The 25645-nt window shown below is 43.7% G+C and overlaps 1 protein-coding gene across 7 annotated transcripts in view; it reads left to right on the top strand.

Moving 5' to 3' along the window:
* BRD9 (bromodomain containing 9) overlaps window positions 1–25645 on the top strand; it is a 748767-nt gene that overhangs the window by 331733 nt on the left and 391389 nt on the right. For all 7 annotated transcript variants that reach the window (XM_044065138.1, XM_044065137.1, XM_044065136.1 and 4 more), the window contains one exon: window positions 21098–21236. In XM_044065138.1, coding sequence (XP_043921073.1) covers window positions 21098–21236 — 139 coding nt within the window. The remainder of the gene's footprint in view (window positions 1–21097; window positions 21237–25645) is intronic.

Raw genomic sequence — 25645 nt, 5'->3', positions numbered from 1 at the left:
CAGCAGCGCCCAATTTACCTCAGATTCTACAATACTTGACTGAGATGCTTTATAAGGGCTTGTCCTTTCCTCCATCAAAATTCATGCTCAGCCATTTCAGCTCATTGTAACACAGAGTCTCCCCTCTTCTCTCACCCACTGCTCAAGCAGTTCCTTAGAGGGGCCAAAAATTTAAGGCCACCCAGGAGAGACTCCAACTCCAGCCTGGGACCTTAACTTTGTCTTGGAGAAGCTCACTCTTTCTCCGCTCGAGCCAGCTGCCACTGCAGATTTAAAATTCCTTTCTTGGAAAACAGCTTTCCTTTTAGCAATCACTTTAGCAAGAAGGTTATCTGAATTACAGGCCCTTATGGCAATGGAGCCTTTCATCATCTTTCATGTGGACAGGGTGTCCCTCAGAACCAGTCCCTTCTTCATGCCGAAGGAGGTATCTAGTGTGGCTCTTAATCAGTCCATTCATTTGCCTACCTTCTTTCCTAACCCACAGAACAAAGGGGAGCGGATACTGTACTCCTTAGATGTGCACAGACAACTTAGATTCTACTTGGACAGGACTAAACCTCAAAGGAAATCTGAACAACTGATGGTGGCATTTGCTGCAGAGACAGAGGGGAAAGCCATTTCAAAGCAAACCATTTCAAAATGGATAGGCAACTGCATTCATTTCTACTATACGCACCATGGAAAACCTATCCCACAGGGCATCAGACACCATTCAACCAGGGCTGCATCTATCTCTATAGCCTTTCTCAGAGGCGTCCCTACCAGGGACATCATAGAAGCTGCTACCTGGAGTTCTGTACATACTTTCTTTTGCCAATTTTCTCTAAATCCAGAGCTGGCTTTGCCACTGCAGTCTTGCAGGGTGTTATAGCTGGTCCTAATTTTATTTAAATTCCTCCTCCCAACCTTAGCTTTGGGAATCTACCCAAATGTAATGACTGCAACAGTGAAACACGAAGAACATAGTACAGTTGTGTACACTTACCATAAATGTAGATGTTCGAGTGTATTCACTGTTACAGTCCTGGTTACCCTCCCTCCAGCCCCCTTTCTTCTTTTGGCTATACCTCTACTTTCCCTTACTATGCTCAAAAGCTTTTTGGTATTTGCTTTTTTGTTGGAGGTATATCCTTGTATTTATAGATTTAATTGCTTCCCATTAGAGGGGCACTTGACATCTGGGGCAAGAAAAACTGATGTAATGGCGTCGGCTGCATGTTTTATACCCCTGACGACCTGCTGTCATGGAAGAAGGGACAGCAACCGACGCAGGACCCAAGACTTTGTTTATCAGGCCGACTTGAGGGCTACTGCAAGCAGATAACCCAAATGTAATGACTGCAACAGTGAATACACACAAACATGTACATTTATGGTAAGTGTACACAACTGTACTTTCTCCTCCTTGCCTGGGATCTACAGGCCCACCCAGTACCTAAGGTTAAGGACTGTTTGTCATTATTAAAGCTTCTTCCTCTGCAACCTTAACAAAAAAAAAAAAAAAGGCAGAATATGAAAACGTTTGACTTCTTTTTGACTAGGATGTAGGCATGTATCCTGGATTTGGAGAGGAATTGGCCCTGCCTTTTGTCTGCTCTGCTCTGGAGTCTTGCAGCTTGATGCAGCAGTGATCCCATGTAGTCATACACTGTTAATTTGATTTCTAATGCAGATGTACTTTCACCCCCTTTCTAATGAATTCAGAAATAGAAAGATGGTAGTAGTCAACGTAATCCTTTCTGAAACTGTAGTGGGATTCTGGTATGAGTTGATTAGGTAGTATGAGGTCAACTAGTTCTTTGTGAAACATTTTTTTAATGGTTTTATCTAATTATTACATATCTTGTAACAGAAGAAAACAAATTGTAATAGCAGTTTCCTTTATTGTCATATTTGTAGGTTTTCTTTTCAGCAATTTTCATTCACTCACAGCTCCCGCCTTCCCTTAAACCTTTCTCTTCCTGAGCAATATCCCATACATTGTTCCCACAAATTCCATCCATTTCTGTAAATGTGATAATTTCTAAAGATCCCAACTTACTTGAGCACCTTTATTCAAAACCAAGATTACAGTTATTTTGATTTTTGTTTTTCATTTATCTAGTTATTGCTTTTTTTGCTGCCAGTGCCACAACATCTTGAATCCATGATGCATGTAAGGCTTACTATGTCTAGGCAGTTCAGATCCTATATCCCATCTCAAAAGAATAATTCATTTCCTTGGTTATTACCATTTGTTCCTCCCCTATTTCTTGCACTCCCAAAAAGCATTCGGAATTGCCTTCCTCTCCCAGTCACATCTTTAGCAGTTTTCTATATTCCCAAAGAATAATAAACATAGCTATGCTGAGACTCTCATGAAATGAAATACTTAACTTTTTGGACTTTGTGTTGCATGCTTGGGAACCTACAGATTTCTTCCCAGTGTCCCTGTATAATTTCTTTCTGTTCTCTTTTCCCAGTCTTTTCTAACCTCCTTTGATTGATTTTTATAGTTATTATGCAACATTTTTGTACACCCTACTAATTATCCATTTTTAGCAGCAGCTTCTGTTCTAGACATCTCAAGTAATGTAGCTGCTGTTTGGAAAGATCTGAAATAATGTAGCATTTGTTTGGAAAGAAATACACCAGTTACAATGTTTCCTTCATGTAGGAAGGCAAGAAAGTATTCTATGTCATAGAACTGCATTTCATTAAGTTGTTTTACTGCATTATCATCTTGCTGTTATAAGTGCAATGAAACACTACCATGCTGGCTTAAGTTCAACAGTTTTATGAAACTGATTCCTTGATTTCTTTGCCCATATTCACAGAGTAGTACAGGCTAGGTGGCAAGTCCATAAATAAAGACGAATTTGATAGAATAAGCTTACAGTTGATTATTGTCTTTCTACCACTTTAGATGCAGCACATGGCGGGATACTGCTTAGTACACTTTGTCGTTAACACTGGTGCATTTTCCCTGAAGAAGTGTAATATGAGGTACCCTCTAATATTGGTAGATATTCAAGGGAGAGCTGTGTGAAGTATCCTTTCACCATGCTGCTGTAGTGTATGGAGTACACAGATCTGAAGTAGTTTACTTCATTTGATCTTCAACCTGTGGGTACCAGATCCGAGTTGGCAATTTCACTAGCATCTGCTCTGAGCTCCAAGCTCCTCCCCTTACCCATAGTACACATCCACTACTTTCCAACCCCCAGATCTAGTTTGCTGCCACTTGTACTGAGAACCCGACCTGAAAAAACACCTTACACACCTAAAACTTCAGCCAAACAGGCTGTCCATTTGTCTTCAACCGTCCCTCCCACCTTACCCCTGGCCTTACCATATGAAGTAGAACTACTCAGATGGAACGTTATGGTGAGTACATAACTTCTTTATCTGAAGTAGTTTACTTCATTTGATCTTTAACCTGTGGGACAGAGTCCCCAGCTACTAAACTCCTGGGTGGTCCTCATGGAAGGATATTCCGGTGCACCGCAGAACCAACAGATGCTCTCCTTCTAGAAATGAAATCCAATTTATAGTGAGAAATAAAGGTATGAGATGAGGACCAAGTAGCTGCAGAACAAATATCATCCAATGAAACTCTCGACCAAAAGGCCACAGAAGTAGCCATTGACCTAGTCGAATGAGCTTTCAACTGACCTGGAGGAGACAAACTTTTATCCTTATAGACCTGAAGGATGCACAAGGAGATCGACCTAGCCATGGTGACCTTAGAGATAAGTTTACCCAAAAAGGATTTAGAGAAGGGCACAAACAATTGATCAGATTTACGAAAGGTTCTAGTCCTGTGTAAATAAAATTGTAACTGTTTATGAACATCCAACAAGTCGTGTCTGTATTCCATTTTGTTAGCAAAATTTGGAAAGAAAACAGGTAAGTTAATGTCTGATTGATGTTAACTTGTGATGCTACCTTGGGAAGAAAGGAAAGATTTGTATGAAGGGAAACCCTGTCCTTATGAAAAATCATGTAAGGAACTTTAATAGACAATGGTTGCAGTTCAGAAACCTTTTTAGCAGAGGTTATAGCCACTAGAAACGCTGTTTTCCAAGACAAAAACTTGAGATCCGTGGTTGCTGCAGGTTCAGATGGCGGAGTGGCCAAAACTTGAAGAACCATAGTAAGGTCCCATGGGTGGGATCTTTGACTGGAGGGTGTAATAGGAAAGTACCTTTAATAAAAGCTTTACACAGTCTAGCAGAGGCTAGTGAAGCAGAATTCTTGCCCACATGAAAATGAGAGATGGCAGCTAGTTAACTTTGATAGTAGAAGAGCTTGCTCTTTCTTGAAAAATATTTGCTAAAAAATTGCGAATAGCTGAAACAGGAGCCATGAAAGGGTCTAAACTCCTTTGAGACCCCCAAAAGGAAAAACCTTTCCATTTGCTACAGTAAACCTTCCTGGTGGAAGACTTATGAGCTCCCACCAGAATAGACCTGACTGAAGAGGATAATCCAGGAGTCCTAGTAATTAGGGGAACTGGGACAGCCAAGCTGTGAGCTTCAAACTATCCAGGCTCGGATGAGGAACCCCTGAGGGTTGTAAAATAAGATCCTGAATGAGATCCAAGGTGGAGCCAGAAGATGAGACCAAAGGAAGGAAAACCACACCTGGCGAGGCCAAAACAGTGCAATAAGGATCACTTTGCTCCCCAGTCGAGAAGCTTTCTGTAGAAACCCAGGAATAAGAGGTATTGGAGGGTAAGCATACAGACGACCTGGAGGCCAGGCATGGACTAGAGCGTCTCTGGGGGGACTCTTTTGGCTAGGGGTTCAGAGCAAAGAACTTGCTGCACTTTGTATTGGAAGGAGATGCAAAGAGAGGGGGAGACTCAGCCATTTCCATTACCAGGTCGAGCTGTAGTCTAGTAATGTGGGCAAAGTAGTTCAGCCCCCTGATGGGAAAGGTTGCTGACGCATAAACCCACTTCCCTAAGTGGTCCATCATCCAAGACTTTCGGTCGGTGATGGACCGAGCAACCCTCTTGGGCTAGTTCCTTTTTGGTGGCTGCTGCTACCTCCATAGCGTCTACAGGGGACCCTTTTTTTCCATGCTGGTCTGTCAGAGGGAGGGCTCAAAATTTTGTCTGGTCGTTTTGTGATTGGTTCCACTGTGTCCGACTCCTTCCAGGCCCATGAGGTGACCAGGTCCACCAGGGGATCTGCGGAAGGGGACACCCAGGAAGTAGATGGGCCCGTGCCAAAAGCCTCCAGGAACACAGATTCATCAGAGGAATGTTTGGGGGCGAACCAGCCTCCCCTCTGGTTAAGGATTTCCATGATGTCTGCAAAGGAGACATCCTCAGGAGGTGATCTGGAGGAACCTTCTGCATTATCCAAATCTGTGTCCTCGGGGAGGGACTGGGGGGGTCCAAGTGCCTCCTCTAAGATGTATGCTTGCGAGGCACGTCTCCGGTGGGGGCTGCCCAGGGGGAACTCGCAAGCCACTTGTTCCTCAGGGAGAAATACCTGGGGCTCCTTGAGCATGGGCTGTCCCTATGGTAAAATGATGGGATTTGTAGACAAAGCTTAGAGAGTCGGGGCGGAGTTTGAGGAAATAGTCAAGGGTCTCGATCCAGTGGATAGAACCCTTTCTACCACGTCAAATGCCGAAAGAGAACGTGCCTCCTGGACCACCAATAAGGAAACTGCTCTCCTCGGAGCCCGGCCTAAAGTGGACGGTGCTCTGGGGGGGGGGGGGCTTGGACTGACAACGTCAGAGCTGATGGAAAGAGTTCCACTCCCTCAGATCCGACACCCAGGCTCCAGCTCCGAGAGCCTCTTGGATCTGAACTGGTCAGATCCGACACGCTGCAGGCTGCTGCCGGCATTGAGGAGACAGGCACCGTCGGCACAGACCCCTTGACTAAGGCCATTCTTGGATCCATGTACACCAAACCCGGTGGGCGGATCAGAGAAAGAGAAATTGGCATGAAGAAAGGAAGTGAGCTCCCCCCTCCAGAGGGAGAGGAGGCTGGCAAGACTCCCATCTGGATTTGTCTACAAATGAACCTCCTCATTATTTTATCCTTGTCGACTTTGGAAAGACTTTGGGTGTACCGTGACAAGGCCATGGACTCTGACTTGTAGGGTCAAGGAACTGAGGCCCTAGATGGTGGTCATGGCTCCTCCGGGGAAAATCTAGGAGATCGGAGCTGAGGGGAGTCAATGAGGCTAGACTGACTCTTGGCGGAAGTCCCTGATGTTGAAAGGTCCGGGGACCTCTTGTGCTTTTCAAACCGGTGCTCTCTCTCTCTCCTTCTCTCTGCCTTTTCTGCACTTTGCTTCCACAGGCTTAGAAGTGGGAGGTTGAGTCCCAGCCTGGGAAGGGAGGAGAAGGAAGGACAAGAAAGGAAGGAGAGGCGGCCACAGCAGCCGCTGTGACCTATGTAGTAGAGGAGGCAGCCACCTCTGTCGTAGGCAGAAGGCCTTTAAAGGCCAACTTGGCCCATCTGTCCTTGATGGCGAGCAGATTGAAACCCACGCAAATAGCACAATCAGTGCTTAAATGGGCTACGTCATCAGCGGGTGACCATTTGTGGCCACACTCAGTGCACCTTTTGAAGACCGTCTTGGGATCAGCCATGTCTCGCACAAAAAATATTATAAAGTCTAACACAATATATATAGAAAAAGAAAAAATATTTCCTGCACAGACCCACTCACTACACACTCAGAAGGCACACAGAACGCTGAGGGGGGGAGGGGAAGACAACACACTTAACTAACCAACTGACTAAAACTACACAAAAACCCTGAAACATGATGCACCAGCAAGAGGAAGAAGAGAAGGAGCCTACACTAACAAGCTATACTCAAAAAAACCTTTCAAAAACCACTAAAATATCAAAACTACCCAACTCACAGACTCGGGGCTCAGGATCACAATGCTTATGGCAAGCCGCATCAAACGAGATGTGGGAGAACACAGTTGAAAGTCTCACCTGAGTGATGGAAATGTACAAGATAAAATGCTAGTTGGATCTAAAATGTCCAAATGAAAAATCCCGAGTGATGGAAATGTACAAGATAAAATGCTAGTTGGATCTAAAATGTCCAAATGAAAAATTAAATAAAACTGTATTGCAAGAGTAATAATTCTGAAAAGATGTACACAGTGAAATTTAGGCCTTGTGCACAGCATATGGCTATAAGCATGAGAGAAAGCTTTGTACAACTTTTTTTCCATTTTGTAAATGTAGATTGTTTGCTGTAACAAACACCTTTCAAACATATATGAAAGAAAAAAGTATATTCAGAATAGTTTGCATCCTGTTGAACAGAATCTTGCAAATCATTTGCATTAACAAATACGCCTTGGTAAATATTATTGAAGTGGACAGAGTTGATAGAGTGCAGTTTAAAATGCATCAGTCATTGAGATAAGATACAGATCAAACTGTATGCAAGAAGTGCTTAGAAGGAATTTTGGATTGTGACTTCAGGTAGCGTTGTCACACAGCAAGACGTTGTTGCGTTTGATTCTCAGCTAGAGCGTCTTCTGTGTGGAGGCATGTGTGAATGGGTGTGCCTTCGTTCAAGGTTGCTCATCAGGGCTGGTAACTCGCACGTAAAAATCCACTACCAAAACATTAACGGACTGGAGTTCCGCTGTGTCGACCCCTAACCGGGATAAGCCGAAAGAGACAACACAACAACTTCATAAATTTGCAATGTGCAATAGTTTGTCAGATGATGACTTTTGAAACATTGGGGATGAAATGTAAAGAAAAGAGAACTGAATGCACATTAACATTTTCTTGGCAGCAAGTTAAAACCATTGGGTCAGAAGTTGCTTTCTTATGAATTTAAAAATAGAAAAGTATAAGATCCTGTTTGACTGTAGTATTTGAGATGATTCTTTTGATAATTTGGGTTGTGCAGCTTGCAAAAAGCTAAGAACTGTGAAATGAATTTACAGTGTGATAGCTGAGAGTACGTGTATAGATACAAACTTAAATTCACTGAAGCATTTTGAATATTGTATAAAGCTGTAGCTGTGATTTTCATAATTATGGTGATTTATTAACAGGCATAGAGCAATTTACCAGAAGACTGTCCTGTACACATAGTTTATTGCTGCCTGTGGTACTTGTTGCTAGGAAATTACCAGAGTATAAGCAAGTCCCCAAGTTTGATCAGTTGCTCAGGTTCCTGTAGAAGATGGCTCGGGAGGTTGGCAGTAAGCAGACTCAGCCAGCTTGTTCATCGGGGGAATTGGCATTCGGTCTCATTACATGGATGACGCCTTAGTAAGAGTACTAGCTGCTATAACCAGTAGAGTTAGAACTGACCCAACGTGGCTGAGAATATTTACACTCATATTCTGATGGAGCTTCAGCATGCAAAGGCACACATCTCCCTGTGAATACAGCAACAGCAGAGCTTGGAAGAGCTGCTGCATGTGGTGCTCCCAGTGGAAAGAGAGTAGGTGACAATGCAGGACTAACAGGCTAGCCCTCTCCCCACCACAATCACTTGGGAATGGAGGGCCATTTGGGATTATTGTGCAAGAACAAATGGACTGCAGGATTCTTACCTAGCTGGGAATGGCTGGCTCCTGTATCCTTGAAGCATATGGATTGATTTGATACAGGTAAGCGAACCAACTGACAAGGTCATGGGGATTGAGAACTACAGAGAATTTGCAGCAAATACAAATATTTGGTGTCATTAAAAAGCAGTTATAGCCAGTGCAAACCATGAATAGTATTGTTGGTGTTAGGAAGTAAGAAGGGGTTTGCATTGTAGTGACCACCAAAACTGGAATAAAATGGTAAAAAAAGAGCTTAACTCATTGCTGCTTACAGCCAATGAAGTGGTATCAAGAATAACAAATATTAAGTTTCTCAGTACTAGATCCACATTGGGAATTCTGAAAGATAAATGTTAGTGGAAGTAGCAGCTCCAGACTGTTTATTTAATGTACAATTACAAGTGTGCATATTCCTTAGACTTGATTTGATATTTCATCAACACAGTAGGTATTTCAGAGAGCTGTTGCACAGATGATTAAAATCCTTGGAGGAGTTTTAATCATTATCTATTTGTGCTGAACCATATTCAAAAAGAGCATCACATGAGACATATAAAGCAGCTAAACAGATTGATTGTGTAATTTGAAGTTACTTATTAGCTATCTGTAACATAAATGACAAGTCTCAAATTCATGGGCCATTGTTTAACATGAAAGCGGACTAAAGCCTGGTCAAGAAAAAGTTAGAGGAGTTGTTCAGATGTCAAAGCCTGAAGACCAGCAGACATTTTGTAAATATTTAGGAATAATGCAGTAATTTTCACATATTTTATATACTATTTATAAAGAGAGCTGTGCTCCTAAAAAGACCATTAGAGCAAGATGTGTCCAGGAAGTGGAACTGTTAACATGAGTGGAATTTTTAAATGCTTGCAAAACTCTTTGCAGAAACTCTGACATTAAAGTGCTGTGATATATAAGTCATTTGAGTTTCAAAAAGGTGTCAGTGGTAAAAGAGTCACAATACTACATGAGAACACACTAGTTGCCTGTGGGTCAAGAGCATTTAGATATGCACAACATTTATGTTTGCTTAGAAAAGGAACTGTTAGCTGTAGTGTGTGGTTATATTCAGTTCCACAAATATGTGTCAGGGGAATGAACCACAAACCCCTTGCTAAGCATAAAGGTCTTTATAAAAGGTACCTCTGAGATTGTAAGGAATGTTACTTAGTGAAATGCAGGTAAATTTATACAGCAGTTATATGGAATAGATTACATTTACTTCTGAAGTCCTGAATAATTTCTAGAACTGCATATACTTTGGGTTATGCCATTTTGACTGATGATGAAAGAGAAAACTAACAGAATTCCAGAGACATACTGAAACTGACTTAGAATGGCAATTTCCAGAAGAAGCTAGTAAGTAGAGTTTGGGCTAGGTAAAATTGTCACTTAAGAAATTGTCTTATTTTTCATTCAAAATAAAACAGAGTAAAAAGGTCACACAGACAACCAACTGGTTAGAAATACAAAATAAAAATCTAGCAAAGTTAGATTTGTAACTGTGTGATACCTTAAACCTCTTGCATCAGAGGCCTCATGGGATGTATGCATATAATCCTTTAAGGATATCAGGTGTTTCAGCTAAATGGTAATTCTGAAAGTCTATGACTTTCTTTTACTTTCATTTTTAAGTCCATTTATGGACAACATCATGCCATTAAAGCCAAACCACTCTAGCTGTGGACATGCATGTTTCTGCCTTCTTAAGACATCATTAGCACAGCATAAGAGGAATGTTACACAGACAACCAACAGGTCACACAGACAACCAACTGGTTAGAAACACAAAAAGAATAATCTAGCAAAGCTAGATTTCTAATTGTGTGATACCTTAAAACTCTTCCATCAGAGGCCTCATGGGATATATGCAAATCACCCTTTAAGGATATCAGGTGTTTCAGCTAAATGGTAATTCTGAATGTCCATGAGTTTTTCTTTTACTTTAATATTTAAGTCTATTTATAGACAACGTCGGGCCATTAAAGCCAAACCCCTGTAGCTGTGGACATACTTCTGCCTTCTTATGACATCATCAGCACAGCATAAGAGGAATGTTTGACCTTTGGGAACACAGGGTTGTCATACCCAGCTGATATCCATAAACATTAGGGTGTCTACAAAATATCCCAACTAACAAACTAAAATAGAGAGTAAAAAGGTCACACAGAGAACCAACTGGTTAGAAACACAAAAAGAAAAATCTAGCAAAGCTAGATTTCTAACTGTGTGATGCATTAAACCTTTTGCATCAGAGGCCAGGAATAAGTAAGTTATGTCCAGAGTTTCCTGGTTAGAGATGAGAAAATAATAGTTCCTAGATAGCTGAAAAGACACACAGTGACAACCAGTGTTATCATCATGGTCTGGAGTACAAAGCCAGAAATTCAGAATATTTGTACACGAGTTGAAATTCAGGCATGTAACGGTAAGTCCATGCATCTGTGATGAATAAGGAAGAGAAAAGAGAACTATCCATGCAGTAAAAAGTCTCACAGGAAAATAATATGAGGTTTGTGATCTAACAGTTTTGAAGTGTTACATGGCAGGGAGTCAGGTCTCTCACTAGCTCGCTTGGTAATGGGCAGAAGGATGAAAAAAACAAGATGTGAAGTTGTTCAATCTCGCCGTTCATTCTTTACTAATGGGTTCGGAGCCGATCCATCGGCTCCAACACGGCCGTTTGCAAAGCTCAAGGTTTACCAGTAGCTCAAGACAGCCAACCCCTTATCCCATGGATGCACTGCTGGAATTACCTCAGATCTAGTTTGCCGCGGTACGGATCTTAGAGGTTCCAGCATTGCTCAAGCCAAAAAAGTGTTTTTTCGCAAGTTATTTCTTCTATGTCTGGATATATGTCATTATTCTATAGATAGTACTTAGAGTAGTTCTGTAGTTTTGCATTAGCTACCCTTTCCCTTATGGTGCCTGCTAAATAGCTTAGCTTAGCTTAATGTAGTGACCTTGTATTTGGCCTAGTTATTTCTCTATTATTTAGATGTATAGATAGTTACCTATTTAACCAGTTTTGGCCCTTGGCCATTGTTTAGTGTATGTGTATGTATTTTCTAAGTATCTGGTAAATTACTTGTTTTTTTTAGGGTTGTTAATCCGCGGTGGTGCAGCTGTAGTGTTGTTGCCTCACAGCAAGAGATTCTCGGCCGGAGTCCGGGGAGTGCCTTCTGTTTGGAGTCTGCATGTCCTCCCCATGGTCGAGTGGCATTCCAAAAGACGTGCATGGTTGGGCGTCGAGCTGACAACTCGGCACCGTAAAAACCTACTGCCAATCATTAGCGGACCAGAGTTCCGCTGTGGCAACCCCTGCCGAAAGACAAACAAACCAGAACATAGTGTATTTTCTTTGTGTATATCTGATTGTTGCTTTTTCAGCTTGTGTTTTAGTGTTAAGTCTAAAGCTATTTCATGATATGTCTGAGGATAAAGGCAAGCACCCAAAGTCTGGATTCAAGAAATGTCCAGACTGTGGGCAAAAGATGTCTCCTACTGATGGGCACGTTCAGTGCATTTATTGTTTAGGTGGGGTGCATTTGCAGGAGTCCTGCCGTATTTGCCATTCCTTGAAGAAAAGGAAGCTTGTGGATAGAGGTTTGCTGAAGCAACCTTTTGCTGAAGCTTTGCTCGACCAGGATGGGACCAGCAAGTCCTCTAACTCTTCTAAAACCTCAGCAGACTCCAAGGCATCTAAAGACTCAAAAAAGTCAAAGAATGTGGAGGATACTGGACATCGGCTCCACAGCCCTCGGAGCAGAGTCTCTCTTCATTTCAGAGCCGGCCCACAGTTCCGGAGCCCGTCTCTGAGAGACCTGTATCTCCACTCCTTCAGTCTGTACCGTCAGTGGACTCCTCCAGGTCTTCTGTCAGCCTCTCGGATTTGGATATGGACCGATTGGTGCAGAAGCTCTTACGGGCACCAGGCCTTGCTAAATTGTTGTCTGCTCAGACCCTAGTGTCGGAACTGAAGACCACCACCCCAGATTTGACTGCTCCTCCTCCAAGCCTTACCAGATCTTCAGAGCTAGAGGGGGCCGCCCTGCTGATTGTGGAACCTTTGGAGCTGAAACCTGCTCCGGTGTCATCAGTTGTATCTACTCTGAAGTCCTCGGCTCTGACCAGGGACTCTAGGGGTCGACACTCTCCTGTTGGGTCCAGGGAGGATAGTCGCACCGACTTGTCAGTGCTGACTCTTCCTCTCGAGGACTTGGCTTGGATAAGCTCGGCTCCTACCTCTGGCTCGGAGCCCACGGCCTCTGTGCAGGAAGGGCTGGCGGTTCCTTCAGGTCCGTCGACTCCTTCTCATCGGAGCCTTAATGCCTTTGAAGCCATGAGGAGAGCCTTGTCCCCAAAGACATCCTCAACACCAGGTCTGGCCTATTCTTCTCCCCCCAGAGCGTCTGTATCCGCTTCTGCCTCCATCTTCCAGGCCAAGTGTAGAGACATTGAGCCTCAGGTAGCCCAACAGGGCACCCCTTGCTCTTCCGAGACCTCCCCAGAGGCTCCCACTGAGGAGGTCCCCAGGAAGAGATTGTGTAAGAGGAGACACTTGGACTCCCTACAGGAGTCGTTGACATCTGACATTGACTTGGATGAGTCAGAAGGGTCCCCATGATCCCCCTCTGAGGATATCTCCTTTGCGGAGATACTCAAGATCCTTAGGCAGAGGAATGATTGGCAGTCCAAAAGCCCTACTGAGGACGAGTCAGTTCTCCTGAAGGCTTTCGGGTCTCAACCTTCCACCTCTTGGGTGTCTCTGCCCTTTGATGAGCTTATGCAGCTGGTCTCTCTGAGGGAGTGGGAGTCACCGGAGTCCATGGAACCTGTCCCTCGGTGGCCTAACAAGTTCATTTCTGCCCCTGTAGATAAAGCCCTTTTGTCCAAGGGAGTCCCTGTTGATGCCATGGTGGTGGTGACCACCAAGAAGGAAATGTCTGAGACTTTCTCTTCGATCCATCCTCCTAACAGAGAGTCCAGGATCATGGATCGATATGGGAAACGCATGTTTAGTTCAGCAACTTTTACACTTCGATCCCTGAACTATTTGACCCATTTCACCAGACTGCAAAGAGATCTCCTTAAGGAATTGGGAGATGCTGTTCAATGTACTGTAGCTGCAGGGGCTTCCGACAGAGTTGCCACCCAGCTTGCTACCCTAAGTTCCATTGTGAACTTGTCCATGCGGCTCATATCATATGCAGCCGATGGGACGAGTAGGGCAGCGGGTACAGGAATTGCTCTAAGAAGACATTCCTGGATGCGGTTGTGTTCCTTCGCGAAGCCCTTTAAGTCTTCATTCGTCAACACCCCTTTTGATGGCTCATCTCTCTTTGGGCCCAAAGTGAAGGAAACTCTCACCAGGTGTGAGCAGGAGGGAAAGACTCTGCTGTTGGAGTCCGTTTTTCCACTCCTACTCGGCCTTACCCCAAAGGCCAAAGGGGAAGGAAAATGTGGTTCTGAAAAGCCCAGGGAGCCTTTCAGGGCACACGTGGTGAACCCCCCTCTAGGGGCAGAGGAGGGGGTAATAATGGAAGATGCCGCCCTCCCGGCAGACTGGGTCCGCAACACCAGGGTGACAGAGATCACTTCTCTGGTCAACCCTATCAGCGCTTCTGAAAGGAGGGCCGACTGTCCTGCTCTGGAGGCAGTCTGGGGTCACTTATCTTTGTACCCAGATGCCTGGCGAGATATAACAAACGACATCTGGGTACAAAGTATTATTTCCAGAGGGTACTTTATAATGTTCTCCACTCCACCAGGGAACAAGCAGCTATAGAGGTCTGCAAGTTACTAGAAAAGAGCGTCATCCAGCCAGTCCCAGCAGACCAAATAGGATCCGGAACTTACTCAAGATTCTTTATGGTTCCAAAGAAAACGGGGGACTGGAGACCTATTTTGGACCTCAGCAGACTCAACCAATTTGTCAAGAAAGAGAAGTTCTGGATAATCACGCTACAGTCTTTACTTCCCTTTTTAGGGAGTGACCATTGGATGTGCTGGATAGAGCTCAAGGATGCGTACTACCACATAAAAATGGTCAGGCCATCCAGAGATCATCTGCTTTTCCAGCTGGGAGCCAGTCATTATCAATTTCGAGCCCTGCCCTTTGGTCTCACTACAGCCCCCAGAGTTCACCAAATGCATGGCAGTGGTCACGGCTCACCTGAGGCATCTAGGATTCCAGGTGTTTCCATACCTAGACGATTGGCTCCTTAACTCCACCAGACATCAACTGATTCAGGCAAGGGAATACACTCTCTGACGCACTGCAGTCACTTAGACATTACAATCAACTCAGGAAAGTCTGCCTTGTCGCCATCGCAGCATATCGTCTTTATAGGGGTAGAGTTAGACACTTCAACCACCACCCAGCAACTGCCAATCGAGTGGGTCTTCTTTGCCAGCATGTCAGCTCGTTGGTATCGAAAGACAGAGCACCGCAGAAGTTTTAAAAGTATTGAGTTTGACGGCTGCAGCAATCTTGGCCATACCATTAGCAAGGATGCATATGCGGATTCTTCAGTGGTTGCTGTTCACTCAATGGTCTTCTCAGGAACTTCCAATGAATCACATGATTTTAATTACGAACTTTTGCAAGAGAGATCTCCAGTGGTGGTTGACGTCTCTTCATGTAACTATAGGACACCCCTTTGTACTACCCCTCCAGTAGCCACTGTGACCATGGATGCTTCCATGATGGGGGGGGGGGCATTTTCAGGGAAAGACTGCCCAAGACACATGGACGGATCAAGAGTTACATTTGCATATCAGTGTTCTGGAGATGAGAGCAGTACTTCTGGCGTTGCAGTACTTTCAGGACTCTCTTCCTCTAGGGACGATTGCAATTCAGACAGGCAATATGTCAGTAGCCTGGTACTTAAATAAGCAAGGTGGGACCAAGTCTTACCCCCCCCCTTGCTGAGAAGCCTGCAGAGTTTGACAGTGGGCTGTCTCCTCCCAGCACTTTCTGTTGGCAATGCACATCCCTGGGAGATCCAGCGTGATAGCTGACAAACTGAGCAGGGCAATCTTGTTGCGGCACGAGTGGTCCCTCAAGCAAGAGATTGCGGACAGGATTTTCCACAAATGGGGCCAGCCTTGTTGTGATCTTTTTGCCAGTCACATCAGCACGAAATGCAGAAGCTACTTTGCCCCGATTCCCCCTTCTGGAGAACCTCTGAGAGACGCACTCGTAAACGATTGGCCCCTGGGTCTCCTCTGTGCATTTCCTCCAATCCCGCTAATACCCAGACTTCTACAGAAAGCAAAGTCGCTGGGAAGGACTATCATTCTTATAGCCCCTCATTGGCCTTGGCAGATTTGGTTCCCATTTCTTCATCATCATCTCTTGGAGGATCCATGGATTCTGGACCCAGTTCCGGACCTTCTGACACATCCATCGGGGGACCTCCATCCCTCATTGCAGTCACTGAAGCTAACAGCTTGGCTGCTCCAGTTCCCCTCATAGCCAGGCTTCATAACCTTTCGAATGAGACAAGGCAGATCCTCTTGTCTTCCCATAAGCCGTCCACCAGAAGATTATATCTTAGTAAATGGAAGAGATTCTCCTTATGGGCCTCTAAGCAGAACATTGATCCTTATCAAGCCCCCTTGACGTCCATATTAGAATTCTTGATTATGATCTTTAATAAAGGAGCTGCAACCGCTACAGTTCGGGTCCAGTTGGCTGCTATATCTAACTTTCATCTTGGAGTTGACGAGCTAAACATTATGTCCCACAAGTTGTTCAAGGCCTTTCTCGAAGGAACCTTTCACATGAGGCCTCCAGTGAAAACTCCTTATTCTCTCTGGAATCTGAACTTTATGCTATCTCATATAATGCTTCCCCCATTTGAACCAGCATCATCTTGTGATCTCAAATTTTTATCATGGAAAACCATATTTCTGGTGGCTATTACTTTTGCCTGCATAGTGTCAGAACTTCAAGCCTCATCTGTCAACCCTCCTTATTTGATTTTTCATGCTGATAGAGTATCTCTTAGGGCAAACCCCTCCTTTTTGCCCAAAGTTTGTTCGGAATCTAATATCAACCAAGTCATTGAGTTGCCAGTCTTTTTCCATTCCAATAAACTTGAGTATATGCTGCACAAACTTGATGTTCACAGACAGCTCATATATTATTTGGACAGAACAAAATGTTAGAAAATCGGACCAGCTCTTTGTGTCTTTCTCAGAAACCAGAAAAGGTAGACCAGTGGCTAACAATGCTTTCAAAATGGCTTTCTGATTGTATCACCTTTGTTTATTCAGCTGCCAGTATACCCTTACTACACAAGATTAAAGTTCATTCTACCAGAGCAGTTTCTACATCTTCTGCATTCCAAGCCAAATTGCCCCATGATAACATTTGTGCTGCAGCCACTTGGTCTAAACCTCATACTTTTATCACTCATTACAAAGTTGATAAGGCCTCCAGGGACAGGGCTTCCTTTGGGTCTACGGTCCTGAAGAATGTACTCCCATGAGCCACCCGAGATTGAGGGTGCTGGGGACATTACCCATCAGTAAAGAATGAATGGTGAGATTGAACAACTTCACATTAAGAAGTTATGTACTCACCATAACGTTCCATGTGAGTTGTTCCATCTCGCCTTCATTCTTGCGTCCCTCCCTCCATCCCCCCACCTGGCTGATAGTTGACTTAGGGACTGGTCTCATCCTGCTTACTCAATTCTTCCTATGTATGAGAAGGTAGTTCTCTTACGTGGATAATAGTACACGCAGCAAACAAGATCTGAGGTAATTCCAGCAGTGCATCATGGGATAAGGGGCTGGGTCTTGAGCTACTGGTAAACCTTGAGCTTTGCAAATGGTCATGTTGGAGCCTGTGGATCGGCTCCGAACCCATCAGTAAAGAATGAAGGCGAGATGGAACAACTCACATGGAACGTTATGGTGAGTACATAACTTCTTCTTACCTACTTCAGTGCATTGCTGGTACCTGAAAGTCCATATAAAATGAAAGAAGCGTTGGAGATAAATCAGCAGGAACTGAAATACTTTCTCTCATTCCTTTCATTGAAGCTTTGGAAGTTTGTACTCTTAGATTTCCATTGGTTACATCCCGAGCCTTTTGACAAAATCAAATAATATCTTCACAGATGTTCGTGTTTCACTGTTGCAGTCATCACATTTGGGTTATCTGCTTGCAGTAGCCCTCATTTGGCCTGATTATCAAAAATTGCCCATAAATGTGATATTGGGTTGTATGGTGAGTGTTTCCAGTAAGCTTAAGTACATGTTATTGATTTCTCTGGTCGTAGAGTGGGACCTGTAGCGTGCAAGGTAGTTGTGTGAGTCTGCCTGTAGTGATTTGACTGTGGAGAAGCTCAAATGCATCATCCTGTTTGACCAGCTTTGAGATTTATTTTTGATGTAAATAGAGACACTTGCACCTTTTCTCCCTGCTGTATAGTAGCTGGTCTAAATATGTGGAAAGCATTATAGCCTTGCACTGCTGGTGTGCTTTCTTTGGTTTTAAACCACGTCTTAGTGACTGCACAGACGTCAGCATGCTCTAGGATGAAGAGAGCTAATTTATTGTTAACTATTAGGCTAACTGCTGTTGTGGGTCATTTTAAGCTAAGACAGTTTCCCTTTCATGGTAATCAAACTGTGTACCATTTGTCTGTGAGATGAACATCTTAACCATTCTGCCACCCCTCCTCCAAAATAGCATCCACAATAGTCTCCACAGAGATTTGAACCTTCATAGACCCATGAAACTTTCACACTGGCCTATTAGTTAGAATGTTGAGGTAATGGACATCTCAAGTGCTGTCCAACCATAGCTTCACGCTCCTGGGATACAGTGCCCCTTTGCTTCTTCTTTCACCAGAAACAAAGCAGTAGCACCAATCCCAAGATGAGAAGCAGGCCACAGGCTCTTTGGTGCTCAGTAGTCTTGTCCCAGATGATACAGGGGTCTACAGGCGTATTGTAGCCTTTTCCTGGTAGATGCCTTTAATAGCAACCAGACCACTCAGGAAGGTCCCACACAGACACTCTGTGCTCAATCAGAGACAGTCAGGAATCAGTGCCATCTGCTGCTCCTCTCACCAGGAACAAAATATAAGCACAAATTCCATGGTGGCACCAATGAAACCATTATTAGGCTTTCTGGTGATCGTCACTCTTTAGGAAATAATGTCCCTCTGTTCTTTTCTCACCAGGAGCAAAACAGATGCACTAATCCTAAAATGGCTACTGAGAGGCAGATTGTAGGCTGTCCAGTAATCGGTGGTCCTGGGCTAGATATTGCAGATTTTAAAGGTAAGGTTGAAAAAATGGGTTGATATACTAAGAGCTGGAGTGTGCCCTAAGCAGTTAGCTATGAAATAGGGGGTAACTCAAGCTTTAGCAATCTCAAGGGAGGGTCATTAAGTTTAAAACGAGAAGCTAGATTGAAAGTGGGGTAGGCACAGGGTCCAGGACCCAGTGCTGGCAAAGGGGCCCCATAAACATTACCAAAAAAAAAATCTCATCATGTCCTCAATTGCTGCTCAGCAGCATAAATGTTACCAAAAATTGAAAATATTGTTATTCTACTTCCCACTCAGCCGACACCAGCTGTTCAGCTTTGCTATGTAAAGAACCAGGAGCTTGGAAATGCACGGTAACATTGATGCTGAACTGTGAGGCGTGAAAGTGAATGCTAGTTCAAAACTGAGGCTATCTGGTAATGGCTGTGTGAAAAGTCAAGCGCTGTGTGTGTGTGTGTGTGTGTGTGTGTGTGTGTGTGTGTGTGTGTGTGTGAGTACTATGTTCCTGTCTCTCAAAATAGTTATGATGTAAATGAAGGAACTGATTGTAGAAAGGAAAGCAGAAGCATCATCATCATATGAGCCATTGGGTGTGATCCTATCTTTCCTTGTTTTGTAGACTGCTGACAGAATGTTTATTGGTTGGCTATGAATAAACTAGACAACATAAAGTATATGATTTTAATGTTAAAATATTAATTCTGAATGGGTTTTTATTTAACTTGTTTTGTGCAGGCACAAGGGTGTGAGGGGTGTGAGATGCACTGTGGAGGACTGCATCAGTTTTTTTGGTACATAATACAGATGAGTCTGTCTGAGAGCTGCTTCCTGTAATGCAGAGATTGATTGTGTAGTGTACGAGTCTGACTAAGTCACTTCATGAGCTGCCCTTAAAAGGGACACTTGTATCCAGTAGACTATCTCAAGCTATTGGTAAATGCATTATAGATTTATCTTTTGAATTTCTGCACCCTTGAGATTGCTGCTAATTAGTGCTTCTTTTTATCATATTTAACTATGAATCCCAGCATGTCTCTTATATTTTAATGTATCACTAGACATGCTTTTAAATGTGAGTTTCAAAGGAAAACAAATTTACTGTTGCTTATGCTGTTTTCAATGTTTGTGTTGTGTTGTTTATCAAATGTCTGTCAGTGTTTTGTTGTAAAATGTTTAATGCATGTTTGAAATTAAATCAAAACCTAAAAGGAAAGAAGTAATGTGTACACTGACATATTTGAGCAGTGTTTTACGGTAAATGAGAAAAGACAGCTGAGTAATGGGTTATTGGTATGGTTGAGGAAGTCCAGTTCATTTCTCTGCCCAGGACCCCATTTCACCATGATCCGGCTATGGGTGGGGCACTTGGTATTCTGGCTCTGGAACACAGTGGGGTGGCCCATAATTTTAAATAGTTGAAGGGGTGTAACTTTACAAAATGATAATTTGACAGTAACCAGTGAAAGATGAGAGGAAGGAAAGATATGGACAAATTAACATAAGGGGAGGACAGCTACAAAGGCAGTTAAGTTTAAAAACACAACAACAACAGAGTGGAGAAGAATTTAATTTATTTGTGACTCTCAAGAGAGACAGCTCTGGTCTCTTTCCTAGTCTAAATATGTAATTGAAAGCTGAATACAATTAAAACACAAGTGCAAAGAAAATACATCAGAATATACAAAGTAGAAGAAGGCAATGAAGCAATACAGATTACAAGAAAACAAAAACAAATTAACCTTGCCCTCTCAGCAGTCTGTGGCAGAGTCTTCAGTGAGCTTTTCTAGTAAAGCCTTGAAATGTTTTTATATTATCCCTTAAATACAAGGTTTAGTTCCTAGCTCCACCCTAATTTTGCAGGTAATTAATCTTCATTGACCTGTTATAATTTGTGTACCTCACAAAACAGACAGCCTTTGGCTCTTTCCTGTTTCTAAATTCAGCTTTAAAAACTAGTGTATGCAGAGAGAGAGAGCTTAGGGAATGTGTACTGATTTGCAGTTTTTGATATTGTTATAACCATCTCCTTTCTAACCTTTTCAAAAAAATCTGATTGAAAGATGACTAAGGACAGATGAGAAGTGGAACATCTTGGGGTGGGCTATGGGCAACTGTGATATTATCAGATTCACAAAAGCAGCCGTCATCATTTGGGGTATTAAGATGAAGTAAATTAATTTTTTTAACTGACCAAACGTATTATAATATTTGGAACTGATCAGTGTTTTCTTGAATGCTTTATGCAGTACTAGTTACCTGTATGAACCAGAAGGCAATGCGTGTAGCTCTACAGACAGCACAGCTGAAGAACATGTCCTAGCTTTGGTGGAGCACGCTGCGGATGAAGCTCGAGACAGACTTAACAGAGCCTTATGTAACAGTAAGGTACAGATTTATTTGTACATATTTCACTATACTGCTGAAATACTTGTTCATAAAAGTAGATCATTATTGATACAGGATTTATTTTTCACTGGTTCAGTAATATTATGAACATGAGCATTATACTGCCCTCACTAGTATGGGATTGTTGCAGTCTTAACTGGCATGGAGAAAACTGATCTACTTTTCTTAACACCTGTTTCTAAGATGTGCAGGTGTCAGTTATTCTTCACATTGTCATCTGGTGGTGGTGTTTTTGCACAAAAGATTTATGGAATTTCATTAAATAATGTAACCATTGGAAATGTAGGGAAATTATGATATTTAAAAAGTCAGGGAACATTTTGAAGTGTTCAGTTGAATTGTTTACAACAAGTAAAAAGTTTCTTTCAACTAGCATTACCACTGTGTTAAGTTAAAGTTAGTAACGTAGAAATAGTTGTGCCACCATATGCAGGATTAAAAGTGTTCAGCTAAACTGTTAAGATGTTCATCGTGTTACCCTGCTGCAGTCATCACACTTGGGTTATCCTGTCGTCAGGCGGTCCCGCAGTCGGCCGGAATTCCAAAGTCTTGGTCCGGCGTCTGTTGCTGTCACCTCTTCCCTGAAGTCAGTGTGCCAGGGGTATATATAATGAATCCGACGCCATCTTCTCCAGTCTTTCTTGCTGCGCGGTGCCCGAAGCAGAAGCAGTTCGCAAGTGCCGGTCGGCCGACTCCTGAGGTTTTCAAACTCAAATTTCAGACCGAAGTCTTCAATAAAGCTAAGTACCCCGTTGGGGAAACTTTTCTTGCCTCAGACCGATGTCAGAAAAAGTCAACAATTGTATTTCTTGTGGGAAGCAAATACCTCATAAGGATTTTCATTCTTACTGCATACCTTGCCTAGGCCTAGACCACGACGTCACTAGTTGTCGTTTTGTGGTTTAATAAGCGTACTATAAAAAGACGCTTTGATTTCACACGACACTGCTTCGGTAGAAAATCTAACTACAGTATGCCGTTGGAGCAACTGACTACCGGCGTGCACAGAAAACGCAAGGATAAGGACAGGCAGCCTAGACCCAAGCCAGACTTCGAGGCCTCGGCTGGTCCGGTCTCCGGTTCACCGGTCTTCAGTGAGGCTCCGACGCAGCCCTTGACTACCGCAGATCTGGAACCCGAGACGGCTTCGGAACTTTTGGCGGAAAGTACCAGGCCGACGCAGCCGTTTTGTTCAGCCCCTACCGACGACACTGCTGAAAAAGATGTCGGTGCTGCAGAAACACCTTCGGTTTCTGAAGGCGTCTTCAGACCGACAACGCTCACCATTAAAACGTATCCTAAGATGAAGACTCCTATTAAACCTAAAAAGACTGCACTTCAGTCCCCTGTTCAAGGCCCCATGCCTAAGAAACAGATGCTCAAAATGGCTGAAGATTTGATCTCTTTAATCAGGGGTTCCCAACCCCCTCCTGACAAAAGGCCTAGACAAGAGGAAGATTATGCATCCTCTGAACAAGTGTCTATTTCCTCAGGCTCCTCAGAGGACCAAGATTACTCCTTCTCCCCTTATGAAGATTCTGATGCTGAGGATTCCATTCCCTCAGCTTCTCCCCCTGAAGACTACTCCTTTGGGGAAACTTTACACACTCTGAGGGAACATTTTCACTGGGAAGGTCAGGACTACTCTGACTCAAAGAAAAGGCTCAGAGAGTTTCTTTTACTCCCCCAGCACAGACCACTTGCCATCCCCCCAGTTTTAGACATTGTGGATGATGTTTACTTAGAATCCAGTTTGAACCCAGACTCTCTGCCTCCTGCTATGGCCAAACCTGACAGATACTATAGAGTGCCTGATTCCCACAAATTCCTTTACAAGAGTCCTGTTGCTGATCCAGAGACTATCTCCCAGGGTCTCAAAGGGGCTAAGGCTTCTATGGCTAAAAATCCTGTACCCTCTGAAAGGGACTCCAGAGCACTAGACAGGTGGGGGAAAAAGGTTTACACCTCAGCCACTCTAGCTATGAGGGCACTAAATTGCCAGTTTCACATGCGAAAATATCAGCAATTTCTACTGTCTCAGTTAAAACAAAAAATGAGCACACTCCCTCAACAGTCTGAATTGAAAGAAATGCAGGATCTGTTGCATGCAACTGAACAGGTGGGCAAACATACTTTACAATATGGGTTTGATTCTTTGGAGGCTTCCTGCAGAGCAGCTGTCACTGGGTCTGTTATACGCAGGCATGCTTGGTTAAAGGAACAAACTCTGCCTGATCATGTTAAAGCAAAGCTTCTAGATGCTCCCTTACAGCAGGATGTTCATTTTGGAGTTAAAGCAGAAGAAGTCTTAAAGAAAATGGAGGATAAGGCAAAATCTATGCAGACAGTCAAATATTTCCTACAGGTACAAGCCCCCTCGCTTCAGCAGAAATTGGCCAACAAAAAATTGGTCCTTTCCAGCTACTGACAGGCCACAGAGGGGTAAATACAGACGTCCAAGGGGCAGAGGACAACCACAAGCCCAGTACAAACCTCGACAATGGTGCACTGCAGCACAGAAGGGAGGAGAAGACAGGTCCCAAACTACCAGAAGGCAAACTCAGTGACTTGCGCCTCATCTGGCCAAGCAACACTTTCTTGGCAGCCCCCTTGGGAGGAAAACTCGCACTTTTTTCAGACAACTGGCACATTGTCACAAAGGACAAATGGGTCCTAGACATAATTTCACGAGGATACAGATTCCATTTTCACACCTTGCCAATGAAAAGAGGAATGCAAAACTTGCCCCAAAATCAATGGGCAGAGGCACAAAGACAAATTGCAGCTCTCATGGACATGAGAGCCATTCAACTGGTACCTACTCAAGAGCAAGGCCAAGGATTTTACTCAAGACTCTTTCTAGTTCCCAGAAAGGACAATGCCTGGAGACCGTTTCTGGACCTTTCAATTCTAAACACCTTCTTGGAAGTACCCAAATTCAAGATGCTAACACTACAGCAGCTTCTTCCCATGTTGGGCAAGAAAGCATGGCTAGTAACGTTGGACCTCAAGGAGGCATACCTGCATGTCCCTATCAGACAAAGTTGCAGAAGATACCTCCGTTTCATTGCAGGTTCAACCCATTACCAATTCTCTGCACTGCCCTTTGGCTTATCTGCTGCGCCCAGGGTCTTCACAAAATGCCTGGCACCAGTAACTGCATACTGCAGACAAAGAGGAATTCAAATATACCCATACCTGGACGACTGCCTCATCCAAGCAGAAAGCAAGGACATCCTCTTTCAACATCTGGCTTTTGTAAAACATCTTCTAAGTTGCCTGGGGTACACAGTAAACGAAAAGAAATCAAAACTAGTACCCTCACAAAATATGACAGTCCTGGGTGCCAGCTTGAATGCAACAGCCCAGAAGGCTTATCTGACGCCAGACAAACAACTACAACTGACTCAATATTTCAAAACAATGGCAACAAAGACCCAACTACCTGCAAGAAAAATTCTGCAGACCTTGGGCTTCATGGCATTTTACATACTACTAATACCATTTGCAAAGCTGCATATGAGGAAATTACATTGGTACCTAAAAAGCGTATGGTCTCAACACAGCCACAGCTTGGACACAATGATATCTCTCATTCCCTGCCTACAACAGGAGTTTCTATGGTGGTCACTGGCATGTCACCTCAACAAGGGTCAGCCTTTCACCTTGCCCCCAGCCAGGCAAACTATGACAACAGATGCATCGGACTACGCCTGGGGGGGGCACACATGGCAGGACAGTGCGTTCAAGGCGTATGGTCTGCAGATCAAAGGAATCTGCACATCAATCAAAAAGAGATGCTAGCTGTACAGAATGCTCTGACAGTCTTCAAGAATCTATTACATCCAGGACAACTTACAATAAGGACGGACAACACCACAGTAATGTGGTACATAAACAAGGGGGTACACACTCCTACCCTCTATGCAGGCAAGCAATGACATTGTGGAACACAGCTCTGGCTTACCAAGTTCACTTACAAGCTCAATTCCTGGCAGGACAAAAGAACACATTGGCAGACGACCTCAGCAGAAACATCATGGATCCCCACGAGTGGAAACTGGATCCACAAGTATTTGCAATGATAACTCAAAAATGGGGCCTTCCAGACATAGACCTGTTTGCCAGTCCTCAAAACTATCAACTAACAAAATTTTGTACAAGGACACTTCACCATCAAGCTTGGAAAGTGGACGCACTCTCATTCAGCTGGAAAAACCTGACAGTATATGCCTTCCCTCCATTGCCTCTCCTCACAAAGGTGCTTCTGAAAGTCAGAAAGGAGAGACCACGACTGATACTCATAGCCCCAGACTGGCCACGCCAGCACTGGTACCCACTATTGAGGAATATGGCCCAGGGCCCACCTTGGATTTTACCACAAACTG

Source organism: Protopterus annectens, chromosome 3.part0, assembly GCF_019279795.1.
Source record: "Protopterus annectens isolate FY-2018-M chromosome 3.part0, PAN1.0, whole genome shotgun sequence".
NCBI classification, from domain to species: Eukaryota; Metazoa; Chordata; order Ceratodontiformes; family Protopteridae; genus Protopterus; species Protopterus annectens.
This window is presented reverse-complemented; position numbering and strand designations above follow the sequence as displayed.